The 21033-nt window shown below is 43.4% G+C and overlaps 1 protein-coding gene across 4 annotated transcripts in view; it reads left to right on the top strand.

The window, feature by feature from the left end:
* LOC145455642 (uncharacterized) overlaps window positions 1-21033 on the top strand; it is a 96932-nt gene that overhangs the window by 66663 nt on the left and 9236 nt on the right. For 3 of the 4 annotated variants that reach the window (XM_080333624.1, XM_080333625.1, XM_080333626.1), the window contains 6 exons: window positions 14206-14293; window positions 14868-14906; window positions 17347-17409; window positions 17919-18140; window positions 18809-18918; window positions 20003-20101. In XM_080333624.1, coding sequence (XP_080189750.1) covers window positions 14206-14293; window positions 14868-14906; window positions 17347-17409; window positions 17919-18140; window positions 18809-18918; window positions 20003-20101 — 621 coding nt within the window. Of the gene's footprint in view, window positions 1-11; window positions 1711-12781; window positions 13226-14205; window positions 14294-14867; window positions 14907-17346; window positions 17410-17918; window positions 18141-18808; window positions 18919-20002; window positions 20102-21033 lie in introns of those variants that run through there. The other variant, XM_080333627.1, reaches the window with a different exon arrangement.

Here is a 21033-nt window from a genome sequence, read left to right as displayed (position 1 = left end):
ATGCCTTCGGTTTTTAGAAAGGTGTATAATTTGCGCGCGATCGCCGCTTATTATCTGCGCGCGGCCATGATCGTTTTACAATTACGTGTGTGAAAACTGTGGATGAATTGTATTAGTTTAACGTTGTAGGATGAATTCGGTGTTATTCGGTGTGTCGGCGCGGCTATTACGGTGTTATGCCATTTTCCTAGGCCGTGGTTGTTCAATGTTCAGGTGTTCTGTTGTTTTGGACGCGTTAAGGTTATTTAGTTGGTGAGAGACAAATATAATTGTAGTTTTGAGTAATTATGAGACAATGCCCCATTTGGTACTCGTACGATGCACCAGAAGATATCAAAGTAGAAGATGGTGTTGGTATCTTGCTCCTTGGTTAGGCCTACGATGCGGCAGACTGGTAGAAGATAACTTACAGGACACTGCCTGTTACGTCACACTTTTATAATTCGGCAGTTATCATCAGAAAACGCCGTAGCTCAATAGGTAAACTTACGTTGGCGTACGTAATGGTAGAACAAGTTATGCATATGTATTATTGTATAGTAAGCGTGACACGGCACATTGTATAATGTACAATTGTACATTAATTTTTGTAAACGCATTGAAATCAGGCAAAAAGGCAAAACCGTGTCGATGCGACACACCGCTTGTGCATCTTCGCAACGTTTTCAGCATTCCAGGAAGCGCGGTTTGATACGCGGAAACGCTGTCTGACCCTAGCTTGGCGATTATTCGACGCCCATCTAATCTAATACGAAATGATCGTATGCGAAGTATTTAGAGCGAAAAACCGCGCGATTTTAGCTTACAGAGTCGGGAGAAATTACGTGCGTTCACTTGTAGAGTTGTAGTTTATTGACTAGCGGCCCTGCAGCGGAATTAGACGGGCGCTAATAACAGTTTAAGGTCGGACATGTGTTTTCATTCAAAGCAAACAAAGAAAGGCTCGCTTCGGTGTGCGAGTTCAGTTACGGCTGGGGAATTGGTTGTGAAACAACTGCACGTCTATGTAAAGCGCTCATACCGGCGGTGAAGGCAAATTGACACATCGATTTAATACCTAGATGTTTGACAGTGGCGTGCTATTTTCGAATGTCGCCTATTCGCAGGCTTCGGCTTGTAAGGACAGTTGTGAAATGTCACACCGATGTTGCGTACTGCACACGTCAAGCGCGAAGTGATGACTAGTAGTTTTTTTTGCACTGAATATATGATTCGCGTCGAATTGGGAAGTCATACCGAAGTCATGAGGGTGGCGAAAGAAAGCTATCGTTGAGAACTCGGTCACGACCTGACAGATACGCGGTATTTAACGAACTGTTCTTGCGTGTGTAGGATTGCTATTAGCGATAAGGTTAGGATTGCTTGTATAGTTGTGTAAATTTGAGATAGAGCGATACATACAGCTCGGATGGATACAGTTGTGGGAATACGGCTGAGAAGAAACGGGAATTCGGCAGTGATCAGGCGAGTCAAATATGAAGAACCGAATGTGTTACGAACTCGCAAAGGCAGCAAGAAGCAACGGCCTAAGAGCATGCCTCAACTGATGGACTCTGAAGTGAATTTGAAGGGGTCGCCCTGGTGGTCGGCCCTGTCTCCTTCACTGCGTCGGCGTAAGGCCGGAAAAAGGAATAGTTCCAATTTGAAAGCAACGAACTCGGTTGTTATCGAAGAGGGGGTGATTTTAGAGAGATTGTCGTCCGTTGCAAGGTTGGTGTTATATTCGTAAGATGGGATTGTCTGTAATGGTGTCATTGCGCCCGGTGCGTTCTGTAGTTGGCGAATATAATTGGTTTAGGAGTGGGCAAAATCGATTCGATTCCTAGACGAGTATTGTAGTAGCACTAGCACTCATTATGACGTCATAACAGTAATAAGGACTTGCAGTGTCCAAATAAAAATAATAAAGTAATAAATCATATAAAGTAATAAATAACATGATAAAGTGTCCAATAACTTATTATGCTACTGTGAAGTAAATAATGCCAGTTACATGACTCATTTATATCAATTATCTCAGGTTAGCTGACAGTAATACGTCGTTTCGATTTGAGATTATGCTACAGGTCGTTTGATACTATAATATTTCAGCGTGGGCGCGCGGGAAACCATCTGTTGCATGTATTGAATGCAATACTATCTCGTGTCTGGGTTTCAAGGTTCCCTCAGTGACTGGAAAGTATCCCAACAACAATTTTCGTTTGTGTGGCGCGTGTCATTGCGGCGCGCGAAAATAGTAACCCTAGCTACTCGGTTGGGATCATGAAAATTGATGAAATGGATTTGAGAAACGTTGCCAGCTGTACAGGAACGACTGCATGAGATTTTAACGACTCAGTAAATTATTTTTAGTCTGTTAATGTGGTTAAAATTGATTACATCGCCTGGTCGGAGAGGCTGGAATCGATTATATCTTACGGATATCCCGTGCTGTGATGATGTCGATTACGGGGCGTGGTAGTTTGCTGAATATTTGCCACCTACCTGCATTGGCATAACGGGGGAACAACACAGTATGGCTTAATGTATATATAACGTGATCTGACGTCATATGCCATTAGGTTCGTTAAATCTATTGCGCGATGTAGATCCTGCTATAAATCGAATCCTGCTTAGTTCGTGACCGACTGTGGTCGGGGTGCCTTTATTTTGTACATGCAAGCTAATGCAGCTAATTCAGCTAATGAAAAGCTAATTAAGCTAATGAAAAGCTAATTAAGCTAATGAAAAGCTAATTAAGCTAATGAAAAGCTAATGAAAAGCTAATTAAGCTAATGAAAAGCTAATTAAGCTAATGAAAAGCTAATTAAGCTAATGAAAAAGTAAGCTATTGAAAAGTAAGCTAATGAAAAGCTAACTAAGCTAATGAAAAGCTAATTAAGCTAATGAAAAGCTAATTAAGCTAATGAAAAGCTAATGAAAAGCTATTAAGCTAATGAAAAGCTAATTAGGCTAATGAAAAAGTAAGCTAATGAAAAGTAAGCTAATGAAAAGCTAACTAAGCTAATGAAAAGCTAATTAAGCTAATGAAAAGCTAATTAAGCTAATGAAAAGCTAATGAAAAGCTAATTAAGCTAATGAAAAGCTAATTAAGCTAATGAAAAGCTAATTAAGCTAATGAAAAAGTAAGCTATTGAAAAGTAAGCTAATGAAAAGCTAACTAAGCTAATGAAAAGCTAATTAAGCTAATGAAAAGCTAATTAAGCTAATGAAAAGCTAATGAAAAGCTATTAAGCTAATGAAAAGCTAATTAGGCTAATGAAAAAGTAAGCTAATGAAAAGTAAGCTAATGAAAAAGTAAGCTAATGAAAAGTACGCTAATGAAAAGCTAATGAAGCTAAAAGCTAGTGACTCTAATAACTATGCTGTTGCACGGGGACCTTTCGACCCGCCAGGCGGGAGCAGACCTTTCAACGTGACCCATGCATTTCAAAGGGGAGTTTGGACTTTGAAAATTTTCGAGCTCGCCTATACTTTAACGTGGGCGATATAACTGCCGCAACTTTGCCGCGCGTCGCCTACCTTAAAACACGCGGCCCTATGGTAAACCGGCTATACTTGCTCGGATCGGTCCCAGATTTCGTGTGAGCCTAGTCATGAGGGGTGTTTGGCCGAGAAATTTTTGAAAAAATTTTCTGAAAATTTTTTCGGACTTCAATTTTTTTTCAATTTCGTTGCCATGTTAAAGGATAGGGAAGTTGGAGTTAGTCGTTTTTTCGATAAAAAAAAATTAAATTTTTTTCTCGATCCCCACTTTTCTGGTATCGTTCGACGCAGCGGACGCAGTACACGTAGAACACGCCGGTACCCGCGGCGTGGCTTTAGGAGGTTGCAGAAATATTTCAGATTTTTATCCTCGTTCTGTGATCAGGAGCTCAAATCGACTAGTCGCTTAGCTTTACGACGCACAGGAGCCGAGATACGACGTTTCGTGTTATAGCTCGGCTCCTGTGATGCCCAGCCCCAAGCTCGACCCCTCGTTGGAAGCGCCGCAACGAGACGAAGCCGAAAGTTTTGGAAAATTAAAAAAGAATTCTTGGCCGATGCAGACTAAAAATGATGACACCGACGACGAGGCTAGCGTAAGCAACGATTCTGCACCTGTCGAAAACAGCATCGTTTTTCATGGCTTTGCACGACTTCATAATAAAGTGTTTGAAGTTGAGGATCAGTTGTTGTGTTCTGCCTTACAAGATCAAGCAGGAGGTGCTTATGACAACCTCAAAAGCACATTTAATTGCATTCAGCGAAAACTGAGACAGGTGACATTGGAAGTCAAGCAACAAAGAATGCAAAATATGCATTAAATGACTTTGCACGATATGTTCAAGCAGTGTTTTCCTGACATTCAGTTATGGTGCTTGCTGTTGAAATAGCTGAACCCAGCAATTGTGAAGAATTTTTGCGTACTTATCTGGGATGCGAACTCAAACGGGTGCGTACTTAAGCGGTAGATTACTGTACTGCGTCCGCTGCGTCGAACGATACCAGAAAAGTGAGAATCGAGAAAAAAATTAAAAATTTTTTTTTATCGAAAAAACGACCAACTCCAACTTCCCTATCCTTTAACAATTAACATGGCAACGAAATTGAAAAAAAATTGAAGTCCGAAAAAATTTTCGGAAACTTAAAAAAAAAATTATCGGCCAAACACCCCCCACGACTAGGCTCACACGAAATCTGGGACCGATCCGAGCAAGAATAGCCGGTTTGCCATAGCGCCGCGTGTTTTGGGGTAGGCGACACGCGGCAAAGTTGCGGCAGTTATGTCGCCCACGTTAAAGTATAGGCGAGCTCGAAAATTTTCAAAGTCCAAACTCCCCTTTGAAATGCATGGGCCACGTTAAAAGGTCTGCTCCCGCCAGGTGGGTCGAAAGGACCCCGTGCTACAGCATAGTTATTAGAGTCATTAGCTTTTAGCTTCATTAGCTTTTCATTAGCGTTCTTTTCATTAGCTTTCCATTAGCTTCATTAGCTTTTCATTAGCTTACTTTTCATTAGCTTACTTTTTCATTAGCTTAATTAGCTTTTAATTAGCCTAATTAGCTTTTCATTATCTTAATTAGCTTTTCATTAGCTTAATTAGCTTTTCATTAGCTTAATTAGCTTTTAATTAGCTTAATTAGCTTTTCATTATCTTAATTAGCTTTTCATTAGCTTAATTAGCTTTTCATTAGCCGAATTAGCTTTTCATTAGCTGAATTAGCTTTTCATTAGCTTACTTTTCAATAGCTTACTTTTTCATTAGCTTAATTAGCTTTTCATTAGCTTAATTAGCTTTTCATTAGCTTAATTAGCTTTTCATTAGCTTTTCATTAGCTTAATTAGCTTTTCATTAGCTGAATTAGCTTTTCATTAGCTGAATTAGCTTTTCATTAGCTTAGTTAGCTTTTCATTAGCTTACTTTTCAATAGCTTACTTTTTCATTAGCTTAATTAGCTTTTCATTAGCTTAATTAGCTTTTCATTAGCTTTTCATTAGCTTAATTAGCTTTTCATTAGCTTAATTAGCTGCATTAGCTTTTCATTAGCTGCATTAGCTTTTCATTAGCTTGCATGTACAAAATAAAGGCACCCCTGTGGTCGTGAGTGTGTGACATGTTGGCAGCGCCGTGGGTTTGAATTAGGCTGCACCTTTATGGATATTGTATCGGCGGTTAGGGTCTTTGTATCGACGCGAATAGTCAATAATTATTATTGGCCCAGCGACCAATTGTATGATAAGTGCCGACTGTTGAGAGTTGGATCATTATTCAAGCGTGACTCTTGTGGCAGTCCCGCCTACCTCTGCGATGAAACGGAACTGTTTATCTTTGACAACACTTCCTCTACGCTTTAACACGGAGCGTATTGCACGCGCCGCACTACGCATGAGTATTTGTCAGCCGGCCTCTTTGCCCGCTCTACACGCCAGGTGCATTAGTCGAGAAGGATTTTTGATAGGCTATTTGACATGCATCGATTGGGAGAATACTTAGCGCGGATTGCAGGGAGAAAAAGAGCGCTACGCGACCGCTAGACTTGTCTGGGGGATCATGAGGCAATTATTCGTGTAACTGAGGCTGGCGGGGGGCTAACTGGTGTGTCTTGAAAGCCGATTGCGTAGAACTTCTTTCGGCCTTTGAAAATAGCGTTGTCGCAAGTCAGTGCAGGTTATCGACGGACTTCATATTACTGTGGCCATTCTGTTCTGAACATTCAGCAAGGTGCTCTACTGTAGTATTGAGTCTGGTAGCTAACGAACTTTGCGATGGAGGATTGTGAAATTGAACGACGCCCGGCCTCTGCAACTGGACTCACCGACGAGGATGACGTAACTTACTTGCCGGCGATAACGAATAGGAGGTACAGATGGAATTGCGATGACCAACTCATACAACAATCCTACTCGCAACTCATACAACAATCCTACTCGACCTTAACGTCTCGTGAAAACCGCGCAAATTTTAGATTCGAATTCTTCCGTTAACTGCCGTAATTCTGCACTCGGCATCTTGTTATATAACACGCGACGATGGTTCTTATCATACCGTACCTGTTGAATTAGTATGCGTTACTACTGACGTTGCGGTTCAATAGTTCTTCGGAACCCAGTTTGTCACAAGAGCTATGCCAATGACACGAGAGCTTGTACCCATCAGGCATTTACATATTGTTGTCACGAGGTCCTATCGAATCGATAGGACATTGTCCGAATGCTCTCGCTGTATGCCACAAGATGTTTAATATACGGTATTTCGTATGGTATTAACATTTTACAGTTAATGCCTCAAATTCGTTGGGGAATACCGATTGATGATTGTAGGCTATTCTGCAGTGTACTTTACTCAACTTCCCTTTGCGTGGAGTGATACAGGAATTAGTTTATTTACGTCATAGTATGCATAACAGTTGCACGCGCAGTAACGCTTTGATATCGACCAGTCAATTGTTCGCTGCGAACTGGCAGATGCCCTGTCTGGTTTGATGTAACTAATGAATGAGTTAGCGAACTGGCTTCGTTTTGGGCGGATTTTGAGGCGAACTGTGCGCGTAACGTGCGATTAAAGTCTAGCTACGCTTACGTTTAAAGTACCGCAACTTACGTTGAGTCACTGCGTTTAATTATACGGAAGCGGTGATTAATACCTGTTAGCATCAATTTTTTGCGCGGAGATCATTTGATGTGTTCAAAATTATGATTGTTGCAAAGCAGCGCGTCTACTGCCGTCAGCCGTTCGGCATGATATGTTTGTAAATGCTCTGTAACCGAGTCGTAGGTTTCCAGCATTTTCAAAAAACAAACTTACCGCGATTTGCCAATTTTGTTTTCGCAAAACATTGAAACATACCGATTAGATGCCCGCAAATGTTGATGGTACTTATGCGCCCGGCCAATTGATACGCTTGTGCGACGCGATCTGTAATGAGGCTAATGCTATGTTTTACATACGTAGATATTGTGCTTCGTTTGACTCTGCGGTATTCTTTATCCATCATCCCTAGACGAATTACGAATTATACTCGGTTGAATGCGCACAAAATATATTTGCTGGGTTCAATTATGCTCTCACATCTGTATAAAGACTATCGATTTGCCGGCATTGATGCCTTGGACGGTCGATGCGTAATGGATTTTAACATAATATAAATATATGTATAAAATCGCTAATGGCATTGCTACAAATCTGGCCTGACCTATGCACTGTACAGTACATTGTAAGTTACCAGCTGCTGGCTTATCTCGGAGTCGCGCGTGCTAGCCACCTAGCGAGTTGGTGCCTCGTATTTATTCACCGAAATTAATTTTCACGTCATGCGGAAACGCGTTTGGATTTTGCACGTTTCGTTTCATAAGCTTTCACTACGAATCGACAGTGATTACGACACCTTATGTTTCTCTAGGGTCAAATAAAAATTATTGTCCGCAATTGCCCCTTTGTAAAGTCGTAGAACAAGTGACGCATATCCTTATCGGTATTGTGCGCCTGCATCTGCGAAGCTAATTCCTGACGTGCCGGGATAATGTGGGAATTACGATCGCAATATTCTTGATGTGTCGATCCCGTGCGATTATTAAAAACTGTAGTGTGTAATCACGGCAGTGGACAATAAGATGAAGGGATGTTACGTAATATGCATATGAAGACACAAGAATTGAATAATGCTAACTATGCCGAGGGATCTCGAAATTACGAATCCAAACCGTAGATAATAGATATTATGGTATTGGTAACCCTGTCTCGACCAAGATTTACGGATTCCTTATAAGGAAATTCTTGAGATGCGCCGCGTCATACATAAGAGCCACCTGTATGTTGTAGGTACTTTCTGTGAAATTTAGTCAACAATCCTAATCTCATCTATTTTTACGCGGCTGCGATTGACTAATAACAAAACAGAGGTGGATTACGAGGTGTAAAAGTGATTTTCGCGCTTTGTAATAGAACATGACGTCATCTCGTGACCTGAATAAAGTTTTCACCGCCACCGCTTAAACTAGGTGACAGCTAGATGGCTGTATCATGGAGAAATGTCTTCTGAGGTAGAACATTAAACACAGAAATATAAAATGGTTCTCGATTGTTCGCCTCTAGCCTCTGGCTTGGTTGATCATGGTTAACTTCGTCATGTAGTATTCCCCCATTACTAACGGGTACCTGCACCAGAACATTACATGATCTGCCAGCGATGTGGTTTGTCCGTAGGGTTTGATTAGCTTTTTTTGCGTATCATGATTTTGAAATAGGATTGCTCACAATGGCCTACTGTTCTCTTTGCGGGTACCCAATTAAACGCGAAGTACACGGCCTGGCTTCACTGAGCCGCGCGCACTCTGTCTGTATAGATAGGATCGATTGGGTCATCTTAACAAACTACAGTTACTTTCTCAATTGGTCTTCTTCAAGTGCTGCGCTAATCACTATAGTGACGAACCATGTAAGGGACGCCTTTAATGAACTCATACGCTAAAATTACTCATTAGGTGATTAATGTCAGTGTGCTATCTTGCTAGTAGACAGTAGCAGTCATGAATTATGAATAACATCTTGGTGTTACACGCCGAATTAGCTGTAATAACCCCCGCGATATGGTGTGTTGTGAGCATTTACCTGCGTTTCTCGACATCTTCATTGGAGTAGTTGTGTGGGAGAAGGTTACATAACTCGAGCAGTGTATAGCGTTAATCATAAAAATATCCGTAAACACACTGCAAGTCATAGATCACGATTGTCACTACCCATATTGAAAGAAGTGGACGTTGAGGAACCAAACATCATACTTACCTGGTTATGAAATATGCGTTCGTGGAATGGGCCGTGTTGACTGTTGCCCTGTGTCTTTCGGTCAGGCCATGACTCTACTAGGTTCAATCCGGGGTGCTTCTTTGCATTTTCGTATGTTCAGTGTTCACGCTGTACACGCTAGTGAAAAACATTGATCACTGCGCCACGTACCTGAACCTCAATTTCGATTGGAATCAACGTTGGGGAGGGGGCAAGTCACGTTATAACCCCAGTACAATTAGTAATGAATGTGTGCAATGCACCTCCGCTCTGAAATTTGAATGCCATTGTGTCAGAACACTTGAGTCATTGTTGTCCTATTCGTGTGTATTATGGTAACGCTACCTAATCCTGACGAATGTGATGGGTGTTTCGGACGTGCTGTTCTTGCGGAATTGGGGATTTAGCGTTGGTTTGCCGTAGCTAAAGCGTGGAAAGTATCCCATATGGCGCATTAGGAGTGCTTGCTACCGGCATTCCAGCCGTGCGGTTATCGATTGCGAGCTGGAATTCCCGTTTGGATGCGTAATATAGGTTATCGCCGCTTGAACCCAAGCGATAGTTGAGCGGTTCCAAATTATGGCTGTGGAGTTGCGATATTCGACACTGAGCTGTTAACTATTAACTTTTTGTCTTGATAACAGCGCTCACGTCTTGGCGCGATGGTCGTGTTAGCTTAAATTTACGCGTCGAGCCTAGGTTGTTTACGTACGCCTCATGGGAGATCTCTGTCGCACCGCAGCTGCCTGGAGTTAGCAACCGCCCAAGGAGCGCGTTGGTGCGAGGTTGTGTTCTATACATTGTACCTACTCCTACATACATACATGGGTCAGCTATCGTAAGGGAGGAGCAGCGGTGTTGGAATTTTTGTTGATATGGAGTTTACAATATTTAGGCTTGTTGTGTTTTGCGTAGAAGCGTTACGCGGGCATTATGTCGATCTGGAGTGGATAAGTGGATAATTTTAGCTCTAAGTGCAAGGTACCTCGCTCGTCAATGGCAGATATCAGATTATGTACGATGAGTGTTTCAAGTTCTCATGGTATCAGCAAAAATATCTGGGGTCTCCATACTCCGAATTCAAAGTAGGAATTGTAGTGACACGCTATACCCAGCTAGTTAACAAAAATTCGCTGCTGTGTCGATATTCTATCCATATCTGACAGGGCCCGAGAGTCAGGAAAATATATTTTATCTATACCACCAAATTTCCAGTTCAATTTGCTTGTATAATAGGTTGGTGCTGCGATAGTAGTGCCGTTGTTTATGATTATGAAATCCGGACTTTTTGAATAATGCGGGATTTTAACGATGACTTCTTTGTGGGACTGTTATGGCGTCATGAATATATCAGACCAACTTCTGAATGTGATTTTATTTTGGACTGTAATGTTGGAAAATTGACGATTTGAACCTAGTATCTCGTTGGACCGTTGGGTGTAGTCGGCATGTCATATTTCATTATCTCGACACAAGGACCAGAAATATGCTTATTCTTATTGTAGTGTTTGCCTTAATATCATTTGTTGGTACAAGTTCTTTGTTGTCTTTGCTCTCAATGTTTACCGCGTTAACAGAACGTGCTAATGCCAATTGAATATGTCGCCTATACCTCTCCCTGGATAATATGTCATTATTACCGATGCGCTCGAATCGGCAAACATTACTCAACCAGGATATAATATTGTCGTGAATATACCACTTTTTTGCTCGGGCGTGCTCGCGGAAATGAATAATTAATCAATTATTTGGCATCGCACGCCCGAAAATCTAATTTATACGCTGGCTATGTCGCAAAAAGCGTCGTGCGTGTAGTGGAAACCTACTGAGAGATGTATGTCATAATGATGCATCCGGAGTCTTATATTAACTTATGTCGTTATACATGGAGTGACGCAAAATTGAATCGATAGTGTTGTTATTGCTGTGGGGCCCGTTGACGGTGATATGTGGCCCGCGAACGCTTCGATCATTACCAAATTAATATCTATACTACTGCTGGGGACTTTAATAATTCATTTGTCGATAATATCAGCGCATAGTTGTTATTTTCACCCGGCAGGTGAGGATGCATTACTGCCCCCATACTTCCCGAAAACTGATCGTTGTAACTATTTTGGCGTGAAACCAGGAAATGAAACGTGATTTCCTTGACCCGAGCACGCGCGAGCAGTAGGACCAGAAGTTATTTTCACCGGCGGTCGATAATTTCGGGCGAGAACTTAGTAGGTCGTGTGTAATCGTTCGGAACATTATATTGTAATTTGCATAAACGCGGATTTTATTAAGGTGCGGAGTCGTTTTGATAATTTGGTTGGTGCTGTGAGGAGATGGACCATTATTCCATGTTGAGTATGCGAGATTTGCAGTCATTTATTGCCTGCAATTGCATTACCACGGTTTTAAGGCGATATGAATCGTTGGTGATCGATTTTGTGATAACACGTTTGATGCGCTTATCGTATGGAGCATAATGATTGCATGGCGTTTTGGATTAACTTCGCGGATCGGAAATCATTAACTTTTTGTTCTGCATTCATTTGCGGGTATCCGATGGTGTAGCTAGATGTTGGAGACTTACTTTTGGTTAAATTTCGTTTGTGGCTGTTTTGGTAGGAGGTGACCCCGTTGCAGCTGCTAATTTGCTGTCGGTTGCTAGCTAATTTGCATACTCGACGTCGTGTTCTGAGAAGCGTTAATAGCAAACGCTGACTTTTGTATCCTGCTCTGTCACGCTTAATCGAGATAATTGATAATGCCAAATTAGTAGCAGCGATTAGTCGACGGAGTTTGCGTCCTGCGGTTATCTTATCGCTGATCTGACGAATGCTGCGTGCTGAATCGGCTTTTTGAAAAGCTGTGATCGAAGAGAGAGCGATCTTATTACCGGGACTGATATCACAATCTAGTCACCAGGTTTAGGTATTTTTAATGTTGTGATGCGACCAATCGAGGTTTCAAGAATTCCACGGTGGAAAAAAGCATTAAGACTATAAGTCTCATCGACAATAAGAATATAATTATTCGTGGAAAGGGGCATACAATGTCAGTACTCGAAAACAGACTCCCACTACGCGACTCGAATCATGACAATGCATACTTGATTCGTATTAGAGTACCCGAATCATTGTGCACGCCCCTATAAACGACATGGCATAGCAGGTGGTCGCGTTCTGTAACCTAACGAATTCGTGACGGGCAGTAAACGATGAATCGTATCGAATAAAAAGAGTTCTCGCGGCAAGATTACTGTCCGCAAATATAGTTTTGCGTGTGCGACGGTACAGTCGGGACTGGTTTTTGTTCGTCACAAAAGACGCGTATTTGTGATGTGAGCTAGTTTTTCGTTCGGAAACGGCAAAAACTAATTGAGTATATTCGCTGCGCCGTTTTCACGAGCTTTAAGGTCGCTAGCGTTGTTGTTGGGAGTCGCCGTTTTTGGATCTTCTCCCGCTAACGCGGTGTCTCTTTATTTTGCTACTTTGGAACCCTGCGCATTACCGTACTACGCTACAGTGTCAGCGAGGACACGAGAAGTAGTAGGATCATCTGGTACCCGTCCCTGGAGAAGTATGCCCGATACCGGCAGATTTTGCAGCGGAGCCATTCCAGTCACGAGGACTCAAAACCGCCCCAAGTGCTGAAACGTGTGGCCAGCACATCGGCGGCGCGGCGCGTGAAAAGTTTCATAGGCACAGACTCGAACCCGCCGCCTGCCGCGCGACTGGGCAGGCGCAGGTGCGCGGTGTCGGCCAGCGAGTCGTCTCCGGAGCTTTTGAAACAACAGGACAGCGCGGAGGACTTGGTCAGCGAAGAAGGCGACATGCCGGTGAAGCGGTCGATCAAGATATCAACCCGTTTTATCGGGTCTCTGCAGAAGCACTCGGTACCGAAGGGGAAGGCGGAAAAAGCCGCGGCCGCTGCGGCTTTCGCGTCCGCGCTTGCGGCGCAGAATGGGAGGTAACGGATTGCTGCGCGCGGCTGGAGTATAGAGAGATTTTTTGGTGGTGGTGGTTATGAATTATGCGTATTATCACTGGTCGTTATCGGTGTCATTGTGGAATTATGTTAACGGTTATCTATTAAGCTGTGTGCGGAATATCTGCAAATGCCGTTATCAACGAATACCGATAATCATCATCAGCGGGTTCTATTATTTATCCGCTGAAAACACAATGTACAGTTCCATACGCAGACACAATGCGATGTAATGAACAGATAAGGAGGATGTCGCAACGGGCGCTATCAGTCGTTATCAGCAAATGCAAATAAAAATAATACTAATAATCAGCGATTCTATTATATGCGTTAGATGATGGTACACACAATGCGGTGTAATGAACAGATTGGAAGACGTCGAAATGCCATACGACTAAGTACTCGAACCGGGTCTCTTCACGTCTCATCCACCCCAGTCTGACGTGACAGGGCTCGATCTTAATAACGTCGAATTTTCACGTCGCTGATACTGTGATTGTTATTGTGTGAGGTCATATGTCGAACTATAGATAACTATTTATAACTAGTTATCTATAGTCGAACGCACTTACGCCAGTTCACGCTAGGTGAACATGCGCCGTTTCTGATATCATGAGCCACGGAAGTCGGGTACTGCACCAAGGGTGCAAAAACTGGAATAACTCTGAACAGTGGGATTCCAGATTGCGGCAGTGGCAAAACGCTATGATTACTAATTAGTTAAAGACATAATATTCTATTCGTTCGAAAATATCATAGACAGATTGCTATGTGCGCGCTAGCGGCAATCATAACGCACAGCGTTTCATAGCTACGCTTCGAAATGCACATATGAAAGTCGACACGGATTTGCCTGTAGCGCCTGCCTTGAATTCGATCCTTCTTTATTTCGGTGGTGTCATGAGTCACGTGACTGACTGGCGTATGATCGTTGTATCTGAACGTTGAATTCCTTACCGCAGGAGGGACGCAGAGGGCGGTTTGAGTTGCGAGCCGTGCACGCAGTCCGACGGTATGTCCGGAAAAATGCAGTCCATCGACAGCTTCCAGGTGGGTTCAACTGCAGTGCGTGTGTTTCTCTTATCGCGAATCTGTGAATAATAGATTGACCGTTTCGCGGCTGTAATGCTGTTTATTGCTTGGCGTCACTGATACTATCCGGTTGAGAATTGAGGTTTTCGACGTTTCTTATGCCCTACTAATTCCCACGCATGCAAATCACGACGAAAATAAGAAAACTTGATCTTGCTCTTGTCTTGTGTGTGCTGTAAACATGACGAAAATATACGATATTATGTTAGAAGATACTCTTCGATGTATTGAACTTCAGTATACATACGATCATGTAAAACGTCTTATTCCTATTCCTAATCAACCCATATTGAAATGCACCCGATTACCCCTGTCGGCCGAAAATATTCGGGTTTATTTCAATATAAATATTTATGTCCCCTAATTTCACTTCTTCATTGATTGAATTGTTTGGTTGCGTAAAAAAACGCTGCACGCCTAATTACACTTGTACTGTGCTGTAACGTGCATTGGTGACCGCATATGTCGAAACGACTTACCCACCAAACACGCGTTGCATATGCGTTGACTAATTTGTGTCTTCCTATTTCAGGGACACGACGATCTATTTGCCATGCTGGAAAAAGCCCAGGTAAAATAAAATGTTACCTTTCATATTTTGTGAATCGCATCTTTTGCCGCTGTCTGCATTTTATCTCGCTTGCGACACGCGGGTATTTTTTCCGCGCAGAGACAGTGCCATACGAGGTATCCGCCGAAAACTGTGGGATCGATTCGCCCGACGGTTATCCCCGAATGTAGTTCAACTCTCTCGTGCGCCATATGCACCCAATCAATAAATAATTTACCGCCGGACGTGTAACTTTCCTCCGTACTCGCTTTTTTTGCCTTTGTTCCGTGAACCTTCCGCACAGTCACCCGACGTCTTCGTTTATTCGCGATACCGTCATTCGGACGCTGCCTCATCTCGCGCCGGAAACGGGCGTTTCTTCGAAATGGTCTTACAGCGTGCTGGCGGAAAATGTTCTGACACCGCGCAAGCCCTGCTGTCTCTCTCGGGCTCAGTCGCGCATTCCTGCTAGCGCATCGCGATGCATCGTCATATCCTGCTTATAAAAACTTGGTAGCCAGCGCGCGCGGCGCTTATACGCCGCTCGACGTCAGCCCGCGGAGCTGATACCGGAAAACGTGATTTTAGTTTAGCGCAAGTCACAGGCGGGTGTCGTTCTCTAATGCCATTCGTTTGGATGATGATGACAATCATTAATCCGAAGAGGTACAGTCAGGCTGAGTGTTCGCCGCGCGTTTGGAGCGTTGCGGAATTGGAGAGGCATTGTTTTGACTTTGGAGCGAGCAGTCAGAATTCAGAGAGATTTAAAGTTCCCGTAAGTTTGTGCGTGTCGCGTAGAGAACTTCGACAAGTCAGATGGCAGTGTGATGATCTCAGAAAATGCAGTGCTTATCAAGTCAATGTATTGTTCGCGAAATCAATTAGTATGACATTGTATGCAACGTTACGTATGTAATTAGAGAGAAAGCGCTGTTTGAGAACTTCCTTTTTCGAAGGTGCTAGTCACGGTTAGTTTTCTGAGTTGTCATTGTAAGTAGGCCCACTGGTTAGTAGTCAGATGTTAACAACGCGATAGGTGGTTGTTTCCCGAGTCCGTAATTCAACGGCGTCCGCCTGGAACGGATTAATAGCAGTAATCCCGGCTCAATATGTTAGTGTTTCGTTCACTGGTGTAGGCGACCCGTTCACTGGTGTAGGCGACCCGTGGCGACTTTGATATGCGCAAATGTACAGCGACGGATTAATACGGCCGTCGCAGAGGATTACGGCGGTTAGCGAAAAATGAATTTCTCAGGACAGCGGACAGCCGGTTAATTTGATGGGCTGTGTGGAAACGCGCGGCCAGTCACTCTCGTAAGCGTCTCTCTATTTTGCGCGCAACTGTTGTTCAGAGATTGATTCTCGTTCGGCGGATATGGATCTAGTAGTACAGACGGTGATTTAGTCGTTGTTGCTAACAGGGCAGCGAGGTGCGGCAGGTGCGCGTGGGATGGCGGGGCGAGAAGTCTTGTAGAAGTTGCTGCGCAAGAAAAGTGTTGTTTTGTTGTATTTTCTGTGTTGACTGAATTACATTCGCTCCAGTTCAAACGTGATATGCAGATAGTATTCTCCGTATTAAGGTAGTTGCTGTAAGCAAGCATGTAGGTTTACATTGGTCTATTAGACATCTAAATAACTAGTATCTGTAGGTAGAGGATATCATGGTTATCGAATTTACAGCTCTACGTTGCGTTCTAGAATCTATAACTTACGCAGACGCTTGCTGTGTTGTGCTAATCGCCGTTGCTGGCACGCGCTATCGGATACCTACCTACCGAAGTTACCACCGTTACTTGGCGACCACCGATATGCGCATTGACCCGGCGTGCGCGAGCCGACTGTCGTGAGATTTCCCACCTTCGTGCCTTATTTCATTACTTGGAAGTAGCGGCGTGCCTTCGGTCAATATCAATGCCTAGCCTTGTGAAGGAAACTACCAGAAAGTTCGAGAGCATGATACGGTCCGCTCGGAAAACTACTCGCGGACATAGGCGGCATCACAATCCTCCGGTCATAACTTTTGTAAGTTCACAATTCCGAAGCCGGGAAGCGTACGTTCTGTTAGGGGTAACGCGTATGTGCGGTATCGCCAAGTCTTTAAATTATGAACGGCTGATTTCGTGAAATAAGTATGCGTCGTTGCTATTTCGGGTACCTATCTTGATTTTTGTTACGTGTTGCGTAACACGACTGACATCATATTGCGATGAATGCACAATTGCACCGTACACGCAACATAGTGTGTTAATCAACACGTCACTTACAGCACTACTGTGTAATTAGAATTGTATCTGTTTCTGTGTGTGCTACTCGCTACGTCACCGGTCGCAGTGCAGATCGAATCGATGTTGATTAAATTCATATTATTTTACTGCCGCCTTGAGTTGAATCGTGGCGAATTGATTTTATACATTCGATGTACCCCATTGCCGTTCAATTGAAATATCTTTTCTCTCTCCAGGGAACCAGGCTGGATGAACAGAGATCACCGATGCCGGTCGTGTCACTGCCTGCCGATAAGCCGGTATGAATATGTTTTTGTTATTGATGGATGCTGCCACGAGACACTGACTGTAGCCGTCTTGTTGACTTGACTTGCGCAGATTACGCTTGTCCGTTCGTGTTAATAATTCTGAATGAGTTGTTTTCAACGTTGGCGTGGTGTTGACTTCGTTTTATTGTTGTGATAGACGCGGAAGTCTGAATGTAATGGCGTTGGGATGCAAGGCGTTTAATCAAAACAGCCGTTTCTGTGTCTTCTTGCCCGACTGCATGTCATGTTTACATGTCGCGTATTGATGCGATATTAAAATTGATGGCCGTTTTGGTATACATAGGAACACTGCAAATTTACCACCAATTTGGTCAGTGTTATTAGCACACTTGACATTTAGGATCAACTTCGTGTGTCTTAGAACACTTACATTTGCGATTACTGATTTGGTGTATATTAGAACACGTCTAATATGGGGCTTTACCACAATGAAAAGTACCAAAGTTTCTTCGCAAAAACTTCAGCGCTCCTATCTACAGGTTTACACTTACCCGTCCATCCAAGAGGTTTTGCGTAAAGGCGCGCCGTATCCCCAAGTAATCCCGCCCCCGCAGGGGGGATACTGGGCGCAGGGATTCCACCCCGAGTCGCCGTACCTGAGCGCCGACATCGCGAAAGAACAACCCGCCATGATAAGCGATCGATTGAGCATCGAACGGGAGGAAACGGTGACCTCGTACAGGAGACACTTTCACGGAAAGGTATTCATTATTAGCGGTCATTATCTTTTCTAGACGAGTGTCGATGTTGATTAAATGCGAGTCCACTTGAATGTGTCTGTATTGAAGTTATTCTATTTTGTCATTGGTGGCTATCGATCGCTTATTGACTGATAGACAGTACTTGGTGCTTGTTATGATTTGCTACATGTATTATACACTTCAGGCTGAAGTTATAACAATATGCTGTCTAGAGATAGTGTTGTAGTTAATTTGGTACTTTATGCAAAGTAGTCGGGGAATGCTTACTAGTATACGAACGTGTGTATTCATATTTACTCTTCGTAAGAGAAACTAGCGATGTCGTTTACCTATCGGTAGCAATCCAGCACTCCTGAATCAATTGCATCACAATCCGTGCCTGAAAGAAGACATTAATGCTCGTCTTTTGACAGCGTTTGTCATCTCATCACGACATTCGTTAATCTAGTCGATATTTACAAGGTTATCGAAACTATGTAACTGCGGTGTGCACGTGCGTTGCAACTTGTTGTAGTGGTGTCATATTCAACGCTTGGTTATGTTGCGTTGCAACCCGGTCGATTTCTAGTTCGGTACGTGCGTTCTGTCACTTTCGCCGACTCAAAAGTTGGTTTGCCTCCCAAAACGCGGTTTATACCGGAGATTTGTACAATGCTGTTTCCTTGCAGGAACACGTTAATTTCTACGCCTTCGATGAGAATCTCGGCCCGCTTGTTATGTCTGTAAAGCATGAGGATTCAGTCACATCAGAAGCAGGTTTCACACGATTATTATTAAGGTGAGATTAACTTCATTTAGAAGACGCATCATATGTTAACGGACAATAATACCGAACGCACATTATGGATACTCGGCTACGCAGCGATTAATGACTGGATTCCACATACTCGCTATTCAATGGGTCCACTATGACGTGTGCTGAAAAGGAAATGGATTGTGTTGACGCTTATCCGCTGCGCTCTATCGAGTATTGAACGCGTATGCGTTGTTAACGACAGTGTTTGTGGTCCTGTGAATTTAACTTGGTGTCTATCGTTGTGTCGCTCTGACAAAGTACAAGATTAGTTATTGGGAATGGGATCTGTAAGGGGATATCATCGCCTGTCAAAGACGGTTCATTACAGTAGTTTGCAGATTATTGCGTCCGTGGAAGCCCGTTTATGATAATATGATACTCCAAAACATCAGCGCTTTCTTACAGACGCCCTAGTCACTTGCTAGTGAGGGCGTTCCGCGTAGGCGTGTTGGACCTTCGAACCATCATCCAAAGTGCGGATGAGTATTAATCGAAAGGAAATGTAGCGAATCGCTCGCTGGGAAACTGAGTTACCGCGAGTGCATTGAACATCACAGCCTCCATTCAGTAGATTTCGCAGCTTTGCAAGCAACCATTGAAACAGGCTTTTCAAATGGTCCGCGCAGGCCTGAGTCGGCGCAGACAATAGAAGCGAAGAATCTGCAACCAGCACGAAACAACTGCCGCCTACTTTCAGAAGCAACTTCCCTATTATGGCAATGATGCTTTATGAAATATGACACGGTTGCAAGTGGCTAGGTCGTATTTGCAAAAAAACGTTTCGCCGCTACCAAGACTTGTCATAAAATCATGCAAATGTGGGATGATTAATGCCACGCACATAATCTTTTATAGGTTCGCGTCTTGCGAGGAGGCTAACGATTGAATAAAATAAATTGTGTTATTTATCTGTGTTCCCAGTGTGTTATGTAAATACTTGTTGAATGAAGTGTGTTATGAAACTGTGTTCTCAGTGTGTTATGTAAATTCGTGTTGACTGTCTAAAATTCGAACTATGTCCTGAACAACCTGAATTCTCGGACTTAACACGCGTCCTTTCTTTCAGGTCTAGGGCGCAGTCCTGGGCAAAACGATTCGAATCATACGAGGGCGGTAACCCGGCCCATTGGGCGAAGAATCTCTGTGATGAAATCACCACTGACCGGTGAGTCAAACTGGCCCTTGTTATTGTTTGGTGTTTTATGGAGTGTTTATTGGGCCTTTTCTCAAAACTGCAGCGTCAATTCGAAGTTTCCACAAAGCACTTGTCATCGCCTCTCAGATACTTAGCAAGTGCCTATTACGCGTCAGTTGTAGACATCAGTCGGTACACTTGTGGAAATAGTAACATTGTGTTTCCTTGTCGGCTTGCGCACGCCACGCGTTTCGGGCATGTTAATTGTGTATTCCACACGCTGTTAAACTGAATTGAGTTATTTAAATCGCTCGATTCCTCATAACCAGGCGTGTCACAAAGAGACAAATGCTCATTCCAAAAATGCTTATGCGCTGTCAATATTGACGCTTGGATGTTCAATTCTGATGAACTGTTCTTGATATCACATTGCTGTAACATACTTTTCGAATTGGCTATGTTTGATGCACTTACTGCTTGAGCGGTCTCTGGAAGGCAGCTGTTTAACGCAATGGGTTATCGCGTCGCCTGGTAACGAGAGTTGTAACATCACCTTGCAGAAGATTATAATTTAATAAAAGTTGAAATGATGTACTTCATTCATTTGGCCTCGCAGCTGGGGCCGGCGTGTTTTCATAACCAGTACGGGCGTTCGCGATATGTAGTTCGTGCCCAGCACATATGCTTCCTCCATCTGTCATGTTACAAACGGAATATTATGATTAACGGGCAAAGTGCGGAGAACGTGTTTCAGTCTTGGAACGCGAAGTCCTATACTATACGTTTTCCGTGCATTTGCGCAGTGTCGAGATAATGACCGGGGTAACGTGTCTTGTTGCTGAAATTAGTGCCGAGCTTACCTTCGCGTGACCTCGCAATCGGACTCCCGTTGCGCAGCGCCATATCCGATGCGTGCCGGCGCAGCGCCGGGTCTTATGATTAATCGCGAGTCGATGTGAGGA

This window comes from Botryllus schlosseri, chromosome 14, assembly GCF_051294905.1.
Source record: "Botryllus schlosseri isolate E-star chromosome 14, Bs_hap1, whole genome shotgun sequence".
NCBI lineage: Eukaryota > Metazoa > Chordata > Ascidiacea > Stolidobranchia > Styelidae > Botryllus > Botryllus schlosseri.
Note: the sequence above shows the minus strand (reverse complement) of the source record. Positions and strands in the feature narration are given on the sequence as shown.